The 11,544-nt window shown below is 42.5% G+C and overlaps 1 protein-coding gene across 1 annotated transcript; it reads left to right on the top strand.

The window, feature by feature from the left end:
- The first annotated feature begins 821 nt into the window (after window positions 1–821).
- On the top strand, window positions 822–10,391 carry CTSO (cathepsin O). The gene is made up of 8 exons (XM_055703423.1): window positions 822–1,085; window positions 2,117–2,222; window positions 3,367–3,500; window positions 4,691–4,858; window positions 6,376–6,497; window positions 7,715–7,878; window positions 8,331–8,423; window positions 10,063–10,391. Exons 1-8 carry the CDS (start codon window positions 822–824, stop codon window positions 10,095–10,097), a joined length of 1,086 nt encoding a protein of 361 aa, XP_055559398.1. The 3' UTR covers window positions 10,098–10,391.
- The last annotated feature ends 1,153 nt before the right edge of the window (window positions 10,392–11,544 follow it).

Genomic DNA, 11,544 nt, shown 5'->3' with positions numbered 1-11,544 from the left:
GAAAAGCAACGGAGACAACCCAAACACAGACTGGGTTTAAAGAAACGTTCTGCTTAACTGGCGATGGAAATTAACAAAAAGGACTGTGTTAACTGACACTGGAGTTTTAAACGCCAAGCACTAACCTGCTTGCTCGAGTACCTGCAGATGACTGGTCTGTAAGGAAAACCATGAGCCACCCGAAGCCCACACAGGTTTCCCTCAAATCTTTTCTGCAACACAAACCAGTCGCGCCGGGCACCAGAGGCTGCGGGCACTGGGTGTGTAACACGGGGTAGCCCTTCCCTCCCCACCAATGCTCCCCTCGCTAAAGCTCCGTTTCTGCCGCCCCAAAGCAGCCAGGGCGCCTTCCCCTTCCCGCTGGCTGCCCGGTTTGCCGGTACCAACCAGCTTCCCTCTCAGTGAAGGCCTGCCGTTAACCTCTAACCCACGAGCTAACGCCCGGCGCCGCTTCCCGCCTCATCCGCTGCCCCGCGCGCCTCCCCGCGCCCCGCCCGCAGCACGGCTTCCCGCGCGCCGCGCCACGCGCAGCGCCACACCGCCCGCCGGGCGGCGGGAGCCCGCGGGCAGCACCGGCCCCAGCGCCGGCGGGAGCGCGCCCAGCCCTCGCAGGCGGCGCGACAGGCGCGGCTGCCGGGCGGCCACCATTTCGCGCCGCGGCCCCCCGCGCCCGCCTGCCCCAGACCCGCTGCGGGGGGAGGCTGGGGGCTGCCTCTGGCCGCAGGCTGGGAGGAGAGGAGGCGTCAGCCCCCTTTGCCCCACGACAGCAGCCCGGCCCACAGGCGCCGGGTGGGAAAGCGCCCCCGAGGCCCCACCCCGCCATGACAGGGCGGTCAGGGGAGGGGCGCCGCCCGGGGAGCCGGCAGGGAGCGGTTCTCGCTGCCCGGCGCGGCATGGCGGGTAGCGGCGGTGGCCCCCGCCGCCCCCTGAGGGTGTTGGCGCTTCTTTGCTGCCTGTTGCGGGCCGGCACCTGCGCCCTCCTGCCGCCGGCAGGCACCCGGCCCGGGGAGGAGGGCGGCGGCAGTCAGGGCCGCCCTCCGTGGGACGGAAGCGGCCGGGAGAAAGAAGCGGCGGCAGCCCTCCGGGTAGGTGTCCTTGCCCGCACGGACACTGCGGGCTCCGCCGGAGGAGGAGGAGGGGTGTGAGGTGCCGCCGCTAAGCGGGTGGCTGGCGGGCGGAGGAAGGTGGCACGGCACGGCACAGCCCCGGAGCGCCGCTACCCGCTCCGGCGTCCGTTGCAGTTTCGTTTTCCTCGGCCCTGCCCGCTGGGCTTCCCCCGAACCGCCGCCCGGGGGTGGCCGCTGCCCCCCGCCCCTTCCCCGCGCCGGCGCCAGGTGGCAGCCTGGGGCCGCGGCGGTGGCGGAGCCGGAGGCGGGCCCAGCCCTTCCGCGCCCCCGGCTCCGGCCGCTCGGCGGTGGCCGCTGGGGCCGTTTCGCAGGGAATCGGGGCGGCCGCGCCCCCGGCAGTGCCCCCCTTTCCCCTCGGGGCGGCCCAGGCGGTGCTGCCAGCACGCACTCGCTCAGCGCTGCGGTGAAGTCTGCGTAAAAAAGTGGCGTTAAGCGTCTTTAGGCTTCGTGTCGAACTTTGTCTGCAGCAGAGGGGGGTGGGGGTGTCCCATTGTCTTGCTTTTGTAGGTCAAACCCATGGTTTCCAGAGATCTAGGATTCCTGATAACTTAAAGGTTAATTTTTAAATGTCTCTAGGCCGTTATACTGCCCTTTTGCTTTATGAGGAGGTGAAGCGATACAGGGTTAGCTCTCACACAAAGAGATTTTTAAGTCTCTCTGAACCACAAGGTTTGTTGTGCTGCTGGAAGAGGCCATCAGATGGCTTGGACACAATTTCTTCTTGGCTTGGCTGGTTTGGCTGTCTCATACCATTTTTTTACTGTCTGTGCCCTTAACATTAAATGCTTATTCCGTGTCTTTCTTGAAGTTGAAATCTGTCTAATGGCATTTATATTGGTTTGCTGGGAATCCACGGTGGATCTGAGGGGAGCAGCTGTCTTGTTACCCAGGTTCATGTTTACTGGTGCAAACCTCTTCTTTCTCTGCTCTTATGGTTTTGTCACTACTTCTAAGTTAATAATGCCCGCTAATATTTCTTTTTCCTTCAGGAAAGTGCTAAAAGAATTAGGTTACTGAATTCATCATCAAAAGATAATACAACTGCTTTCTATGGAATAAATCAGTTTTCTCACCTGTTTCCTGAAGAGTTCAAAGGTACATTTTCTGGCTGCTGCTATTGCCTTTTCTTTTATTTTTCTTTTTTTTTTTCCCAGAACCTTGTGTCTTTCACATTTATGGATTGTCCCAGTGCTGATAGTAAGCTAGTTTACAATGTCTGGCACCAAACTGTAAGTACTTTGGAAGAATACAACAATCGTTTCCTGGGGTGCACCAAGCCCAGCACAGCTAGCCGGCCGAGGAAGGGATGGGCCCACCCTGCACTGCACTCACCTCAAATACTGTGTGTAGTTTTGGGCACCTCAGTATAAGGACATCAGATGGTTGGACTCGATGATCTTAAGGGTCTTTTCCAACCTAAATGATTCTAGGAGTCTGATCCTGTGTTTCTCTGGTCTTGCAATGTTGAATTGCCCAGAGCCTGAATGCGATTTAATACATACACTATTCCTTCTCCTTCCTTTCTCCTTATTCCTTCTCACAGGATCTTAAAGCCTTCTTTATTTGCAACAGTTTTAAAACTGGAAAATACACAAGGTTCTCAAGTACACCCCCAAGACGAAACTGGCTACAATCCAAACAATGCTTTAAGGTCCCTGGCTGTACTAGGATAGCCATGACTTTCAGGAGCAATATGACACAATTTTTTTTTTACAAAGTAAATTTTCCTAGTCTTCCCTTCTTGCTGTTCAAGTCTGCTCTTAATTCTATTCATTGAGGGATTTTGCACCTTTTTAAATTTTAAATAATTAAGCAGCTTTTTTTAGTGAAAAACTAGCAATTTGCTTGTCTTTCGGAATCTATACGTTATTCTCTTATTTTTCTCTTTTTGCTTGACTAAAATAAAGTAATATTTTTCAGTAAGTAAAACGTTGTAGAAAAATTTCAAACAAGATTTGGTTTATGGAATGGTTATTGATCAGCTAGTAAATCTTCATGCTTTGTACATACATTCATTGCCTACTTGAGATATTTCTGTTCTTTCTAGAACTCTAGGAATATTTACATTCATTCTGGAGTACAATGAGTATTTTGAAATACATTAATTTTCGATGTATTTGAGAATGTGATGTAATCTCATGATTGTAACCACAGATCAAAGTTTCCTCTTGGGTTTCTAGTAAAACAGTAGTTTGTGGGGTTTTCTTAGTAGATTTATAGATGTTTGTATTTTGTTTAGCTATTTACTTAAGAAGCATACCTCGCAAACTTCCCAGATACGTGAAATTGCCAAAGGGAGAGGAAAAACCTTTGCCAAAGAAGTTTGACTGGAGGGATAAGAAAGTCATTGCAGAAGTGAGAAATCAGCGGACAGTAAGTCCTGGTGTTTTCCTTTTGTGATTCTCAAGCACTGCTCAGAGGCAGTTCCAGCAGGTAAGTTGCAGAGCACAGTGAGGGTTTTGGAAGGGACCAGCACTGCCTCAAGACTCGTTGGAGAGCTGGCACAAGCATGGCCCGCTGAACATATGCAAAGTCACATCACATTTTATGCAAAATGGGATTAGACTTAAACGCATGAGGTGTAACTGTTGTGCATTTAGAAATTACACAGTTATAAACTGTGTGCAATACGTTTTTTTGATCTAGTTAACTAAATCTGCAAATATTTTGCTCAATGTGTATTTTGTCTTTTCCTGAAGAGACTGAGCTAAGTTCAGTACCTGACGTCATCCCCCAGTTTCACCTGGATGTGTATAGATCCTTTGCTGTTGTTTTCTGTCATGATTGAATGCCCGTGGCTGGTCACCACCTACATCTTTACCATTGAACACCTCGGGGGAGGCATTCATGATAGGAAGATAACCAGACCCCACAGGATTACAGTTTATCCCAAAGTGACTATGGTCACTGGTAAGAAACAAACAAGCTGATAAATACCCAGTGAGTTTCCTTTCTGTGCTTCACATAGTGTGACCTGGACCTTACCTAGGAATAAATTCAGCTTCCTATTTTAAGTGCCGCAGTTTAAAGAGCCTAGAACTGCAGTATAGATTCTGTTACTGTCTAAGAATTTTGTTTTATGTTTATTTTCAGTTTACTGTTTCTTAAACTGTCATCTAATACATTTCTAAAGAATTCTTCAGACTGTGCAGCATTATAGACTGTCCTTAAGTGCATCCTTTTCAAAAACTTACTGTTTAATGCGGTTTAAAAATTATTGAATCCTGAGACCCAATCCTTCTTTAAGAAAATAGATATCTCACAGCAAAAAGCATCTTCAGACCTGTCATAAAGGCCAAAAATTAATTTGGAAGGAATCCTTAAAATGAGACACCGATAATGCAATTCTAGCTTTCAGAAAGTACAGGGGGGGAGGGAAACAGTTCATATTAAATGGCTGCTTAAATTTCTGTATTATTGCCTTAAAAACAAGGTTCAAGGAAAATGTAGCAAACGAGCATTAGAGAAGACCCTTTCGACTTTATTTTTTTTTCCTTTTTACGTGAGGCTTCAAAAACAAACCTGACTTTTATTTTTACCCGTTTACTTTCTCTTTGTACCAGTGTGGAGGCTGCTGGGCTTTCAGCGTTGTGGGTAGTATAGAGTCTGCCTATGCAATTAAAGGAAATAACCTGGAAGAACTCAGCATACAGCAGGTTATTGACTGTTCATACAATAATTATGGCTGCAGCGGGGGATCCACTGTTAGTGCTTTGAGTTGGCTGAACCAGGTTTGAAACTTTTCATAAATCTCGAACCCTTTCTTAGCTTTCCTGTTACCATTCCTGTTTACTGGGAAAAAAATGAGGGGGAAAGTGCAGTGTAAGGTTGTATGAGATTTTTTTTTTTTTTTTAATGTATGGGTGTGCAGGTATATATATATACACATATGCATGTGTTTGTGTATGTATGTGTGCTTATTTATTTAACCTAGAGTCAAGCGGTTCAAGCAGAATTGAAATTTGATTGGAATTTTATGGTCTATATATGTTTTTTGTGAATAACAAATCAACCCATAGGGGTTGAAAGTAACGTTCCTTGAAACCTACAGTATTGCCACTGAATTAAATCAGAACTGAGACATACAGTGCCAGTGTAGGAGGAGTCATTTATCCGTGTGTTGTTTTGTGGATTTAAGTGTCCAGTTTAACCACCAGCATTTGGGGAAGAGGAGGGATGTTAAGATAATTCTGCTTTCAAATTTTTGTGGTTCCTGTTGCAAACACTAAAATCATGCCACAAGTGTGGAGAACCTCAGAATAAAATTCACTGCTTTTACCGTTGTTTCACTTGCAACCCAAAGCAATGAAAACACAGACATAGTTTCTACTTTAGTTGTAGCTAACACATTTCATTCATGAAAAATGCAAAATGTACGTTACTATACATCAGCAGAAACATTTTAGTATCTTTAAAAATAAAAAGCACTCTAGGACAACAGTTTGAGTATAGGAATATTAAAAGAATTCCATAGTTATTTAAGTTTTAAAAAAGAAATTATTTTTTCTTTTAAGAAACTGTAATTATGCTGAAGGGTCATATAACTATGGCTAATAACAGTCTAGATACTTGTTTAATTTGCATTTCAAGAAAGACTGAGGATATTCCATCTAGATTCATCTGAAGCAAAATTCTCTTTTGCTTGACCACAGAGGAACTACAAATGAGTTGGACTGGAGAAGACACTGTCATAAACAGACTGTACTGCAGAAGACAGGAAAAGTATAAAATGTTGATGCAATAGCTTTGTAGCTGGACTTGGAACTGTGGCAGCCGTTATAATATGTTGTATACCTGTGTGAGGATTTGATGCCAATAACAGAATTTGACTTAATTTCAGTATTTTATATAACTGTTCTTGGGATACTTGTAGTCTTGAACTGTCCCAAGGAGAGGGTCATTTTGTGTGTGGGTGTCATTTGAAGGGAAAGAATAGTCATTCATTAAATGAATGCATAGTCTCTGTGTCTTGAAACTGATGAGATTGCTCATAAGGCTAGTTTAAACCAGAGACCTTGTAAATTTCATTCATTTTTTAAAGACTTGTGAATCCCTTCTGAAGCTTTCTCCACAAACAAGGAAACTAAAGATAGCAAATACCGTATTTCCCAGCATAACATTCTTATTTTGAATCTCGCCCAGAGCACACTGACTTTTGAGTGAGTTCTGAGGTAATTTTCAATGTATTTTGAGCTTTTTAGTGTTAAAGTCAAATGTGTTATATTCTCATTCATTTATCTTCTTGCAGACAAAAGTAAAACTCGTGAGAGATTCAGAATATACTTTCAAAGCTCAGACAGGACTGTGCCATTATTTTGGTCACTCAGATTTTGGAGTTTCAATAACGGGATTTGCTGCATATGACTTCAGGTAGCTGCTATTGATTCTTTTTATTTGCTGTACTTTTCCTTCTGCGTTCAGTAACTGTGAAATAAGCTAGAGCCAATAGTGCATTGACCGGCCAAAGGTTATGAAGTTGATTGCATCAGTTGTGTAGCTGTGTACTGGATAAGAATTAACACATAACATTTTTGAGAGTTAAGGTTTGCCACAATGAATCTGCTCAACCCTGTCATCACTAAGCCTGTTTGAACTAGAAAGCTTAAGTCTGTGTCTTCAGATTATGTCTTTTACATTGGCTATGTTTAAACTGGAACGTTGAGTCACATACAATTTTTAATATATTCTAAGTGAACATTACACTGCTAAAGTATCAGAAATGGTAAATCCTACCCATAGTAAGTGGAATTTGTTGATAAAAGTTAGGAAGTATTCAGTTATTTCAGTATTCATTCATTTGTATACCCATCTGCATCCTCCTCCAGTCCATAACTTTACAAACAGTGCTGTCAACTGAATTTTGTAAAGACAACTGGTAACTTTTTAGGTTTCTGTACCAAGAAAGTTTGTTTCTGATTTTTATTAGCACAATACAGCTGCATACTGAACTTAAAGACAGGAAATACAGTTTTGACTAGGAATTGAATTACTGCCAGATATAAATAACTAAAAACAATTACAGCTTTGCCAGTCTGTATTTGCCAAATTTAGTTATTGCACATATCATGCATGATAAAGATTTCCTGTTCCATTATATTATATAAGTAAAACCATATGAGGATGCTAATGGTAGATATCCCATAGTGGTAATGTCTTATGTTTTGTAATGTTTGAGATACGTATTTTAGTGTATTATTAGGTATGATATAAGAGGTACTTCTGCATGTTTGAAAAAAGAGTGGGAAGTAATAATACAGGCTAATGGTTTGTCCAAAGCTGTTTTTAATTGAGAGGAGTGATGTATAAAAGGTATGTAGTGCTCACCATTGCCCGCTGACTTTACCCAGAAACCTGCTGCTTTTCAATAGGATCATATCTTTGGATCTGCACCTTTTCCATAGTCTTTGTGCCCTATATTTATGTTACTGTATTGTATTATATGAAATATGTATTTATTGATGTATGTTATGTGGTGTGTAGAACTCAAGAGGAAACAGTTTAATTATTTCATTTTAGATTACCACCTCTCGGATTGCTTTAGTGTGCTAAGTTAAGTAACTAGGCATTATCAATCACTTCTTTCACAGCGGTCAAGAAGAAGAAATGATGAGGATGCTTGTTAACTGGGGCCCTTTGGCAGTAACAGTAGATGCGGTTAGCTGGCAGGATTATCTTGGTGGGATCATACAATATCACTGCTCCAGTGGAAGAGCAAATCACGCTGTTCTTATCACTGGTTTTGACAGAACAGGTGCGTTTCCATCAACTGAACTTCAAATCAGTAGGTTTTTGTCTTTCTTCTCTTATTTGCAACTTGCCTCCTGTAGGGCAAATTATTAAAATCCAGGACTGGGAGTTCTGTTAAAATCTGTTTGGTTTGGTGTCATATCGGTTCTGGAAATGCAGCCTGATCGCAGGAGGAAAACTCTTCTTGTCTGGCCTCCTTCACTTCTGTGGGACTTTATGTTCTTGTAAAGGCAAGAACATGGCTGTGTTTCTTTACACTAGCAGAGGATATATCCAGTCTGTTCAACTCTGGAATATTAGCTCTGTCCTCTGTGTGCACAACAGTAGGTTTCACTGTACTATATCGTCAAACTGTCAGAAATGATGAGATATTAAAATAGTAATTAACGCTGTTAGATGTTTTTTACGCTTCCCAGATCTTGGGTGGTCGCTCATTGATGAAAATGTCTCTTCCAGGTAGCATCCCTTACTGGATTGTACAGAACTCTTGGGGGCCTACATGGGGAATAGATGGCTATGTTCATGTTAAGATAGGCGGCAATATCTGTGGTAAGTCTGACAAAAAATATTTCAAGTGATAAAGGCCACATGCTGGGATATGTTTCTTCATGTACTTAAAGTGATCTAGTGGGATCCTGAGAGAGGAAATACAAGGGATTGCTGTGTTTTAAAAGAGGTTAGATGAGTCCAGTAAATAAAGTGGTTGCCGGTTCAACCAAGCCATATATTTGAATGCTTGAAAAACACTATGCAAAGATAAAGCTGGATACGGCACAACCAATAAAGCGCTATTGTACCTTACCATATAGAGGTGATCGCATTGTAAAGCGCATGGTCACGTATCATGGTTGGAGGTTAGTGCTGTTGCTATCCTCAGTACAGGTAAAACAAACCGATCTGGAAAGTGGATCTGCCTCTGCTTGGGAATCGTGTACCCTGCTTGTGGCTTTTCTTGCAGGGCAGAGGTATAACTTTTAGTGCTACTTCCACCTGCCCTCTTTACCATTTGCATGAGATTCTTCTTGGTGTTTGAGGGGGTTATGTAGTGTTTAATACCCAGTGTCTTCTAAATTGCTGGATATGGAGGTAAGGCAGGTGAAGCTCCTGTTTACCGGCAAAGATTGCTGAGCCAAATTGCTGGGATTGGACTACCAGTTAGTGTGGTGTGTGTCCATTGAATTTTTGTCTGTTAGATTAACACTGGAGGTCTTCTGTTGGCTTTTCCTTCCGCGTAGGTTTCAAAGTAGCTCTCAGTCATTGTAAAAGGTGTTAAGATGATGTAAGCCATCTGCAAATAAGAATAGATAATACTGCATTTGTCTGCACTCGGTAAAGATCAGGACAATGTATCCCATCATAGCTTTTCCATGTTGCTGAAACTTTTGTTCTGACTGTTGTTGTATAAATGCAGTATTTGCAAAGAGAAGTTTAGAAGTAGTGCTAATTAAAGCAACTCAATTGTAGAGGTGGTCAGGAAGAACAGATGTGTTATTTTCAATATCTCATCTTTCAAAAAGCAGGCTTTTGCACATTTTCTGTAGCATGCCATGCAAGAACATCCTGCAAAGGCCAGTAGTTTCTCTTTTTACCCCATAGATTATGTCTTCTGGTTTATAGGTGCTGTGACACCACTTTGGAGGGTGTAAGAGCCATCACCCTTTGATACCTTCCCAGGCTGTTGTCAGACTTGGCTTTCAGTGCTGGAAAGAGTACAGTACAAAAAGAACTGAGCATGAATAAAAGCCTAGTTCGTTCTGTGTTTGTATATATGTACAAAAATGTGTCGTGTAATAGGATTTGTGATCTCTAGTCTCTTGGTGAGCTTTCAAAGCTGCATAGCTTCATATTGTCTGTACATTGCTAATGCATGTGATTAGAAAGGAAGAGGATATCAAAGTTTAGAGGGCTTTTCAGTGCTGAGATTGGACCAATGCTGAGTCCTCAGAAAGGATGTAAAGTTTTGAACATGAAAGCAGAGGGAGGAGGAGAGTTGATCTCAGCTATAAACAGTCAGGCAAGGGAGAAATAAAAGGACTGCAGCTGATTCCCTGCCTCCCCTGCCTGCCCCCAGCAGTTCACCGACTGTCATGGCATAGATGGCATTATATGAATTCTGGAAACTTATTTCTGGCAAGTTTCCACTTCCAGTATTTATTAATTTTTATTATTATTATTATTTCATTTGTAGGTATAGCAGATACAGTTTCATCAGTATTTGTTTGACACTTAATGGCCAAAGACCACAATAATGGTTTGGACACACACTGCATATGAAGATTTACTTCAAAACAACATTTTCTGAGATAAGGAATTGCTGTAAAGGCAATTCCTGCTTTTAGGCAATACAGGGATGGGCTGGCTGGAGTTTTTTGAAGTATTTTTATTTGGAATGTGTGTTGCACGTCAAATCTCTCATGGAATAAGAAGACTCAGAATCAACTGCAGAGTATGCAAAAAGAAGTTACAAAGGTGGACTGAAACTGTGAGTGTGAACTCCATCCAGGTGTTGAATACTACTCCATAAAATAAATGTGACAAGAAAAGAAGTGATGACAGATGATAAGGAATTTGGATCCAATAATCAATAGAATGACAGTGTATAATTGAAATGCTTTGAATATAAGAAGGATCATGATTAGGTCTGCTTTTATTGGACAGTAGGAAGAAAATACTTCCTGTTATTCTTTGATACTTGGCTTTTCTAGCACCTCTGACAGACACAGCCTCCTTTTTGTTAAATCTTACTTTTTCTCTGAAGTTAGAAGAATAGAGGAGGGAAACACCTAGTCAAATGTTTCCTGAGCAGCCAGTGTCTCTGAAGTGCTGCGGTCCTTCAATTTTAGTCTTTAGACCTTTATTAGGTAAATGTAACTTAAGAGCTTTTCAGAGCATGTTTTGGAAGGTGCCTGGAATGTCAGTGTCTTCTGCATTCATTTGTTAGATGGGTAGAAAAGTAAGAAGTAACTGTATTTAGGCAAATGGAGGCAGTTCTAGTGATTTAATGTTGTGTCTTCTGGCAGGATGTATGTGTTTGCAAATCAGCTTTTCCGCGCTCTGAGAGCTGTACCAGTTCTGTACCTTCTGCCTTCTCTACTTCACGGCTAACAGTGAAGCCAGTTGCGAAGCAGAAATTAAAAACCTCCCTTATTACAGAAAAAGTGTCAGGGTGCAGTTTGTTAATATATATTTGCCACCTTTACAAAGTCAGCAATTACAGAATATTCCAAACTGAGTCAGGGTTAAATTTCTCTACATTAATTGAATTAATAGGTGGGACTTGCTGAGAATCGAAAAAGGGTGCCAGCTTTGCTGACTTGTAAAACTGCTGTTGCAGGCAAATATAACTGAAATTCACAACCAAACGTAATTCTAAAATGCTCTGAATCTTTCACCTGGAATGCTTTACCTGACTCTTTTAGGAAACATTGCTAGGATACGTATTGAAACAGTTCTGCAATTTTTGCACTAAATTAGCTCTACCATGTTAACAGATTGTTGTGTTATAATCTTTTTTTATGACAAATGCAATGAATGGTCATAACTGTCTATTGTAAGTATTGCCATTTTAGTCCTCCTGCTTCTAAGTGTTAATATTTTAAATGAAACTTAGACCAAGTGCAATGGTCTCACTACTTCAGGTTCTGCTACTTACTGCATTTACTGCGGATTA

The sequence above is a fragment of the Falco cherrug genome, chromosome 1 (genome assembly GCF_023634085.1).
Source record: "Falco cherrug isolate bFalChe1 chromosome 1, bFalChe1.pri, whole genome shotgun sequence".
Taxonomy (NCBI): Eukaryota; Metazoa; Chordata; class Aves; order Falconiformes; family Falconidae; genus Falco; species Falco cherrug.
Note: the sequence above shows the minus strand (reverse complement) of the source record. Positions and strands in the feature narration are given on the sequence as shown.

Bases quoted from the DNA above. Each gene is read 5' to 3' on its own strand.
- CTSO (XM_055703423.1), top strand. From the start codon at position 822: ATGACAGGGCGGTCAGGGGAGGGGCGCCGCCCGGGGAGCCGGCAGGGA. The intron at 1,086-2,116 runs GTAGGTGTCCTT...TTTTTCCTTCAG, and splicing joins AAGCGGCGGCAGCCCTCCGG to GAAAGTGCTAAAAGAATTAG. The intron at 7,879-8,330 runs GTGCGTTTCCAT...TGTCTCTTCCAG, and splicing joins CACTGGTTTTGACAGAACAG to GTAGCATCCCTTACTGGATT.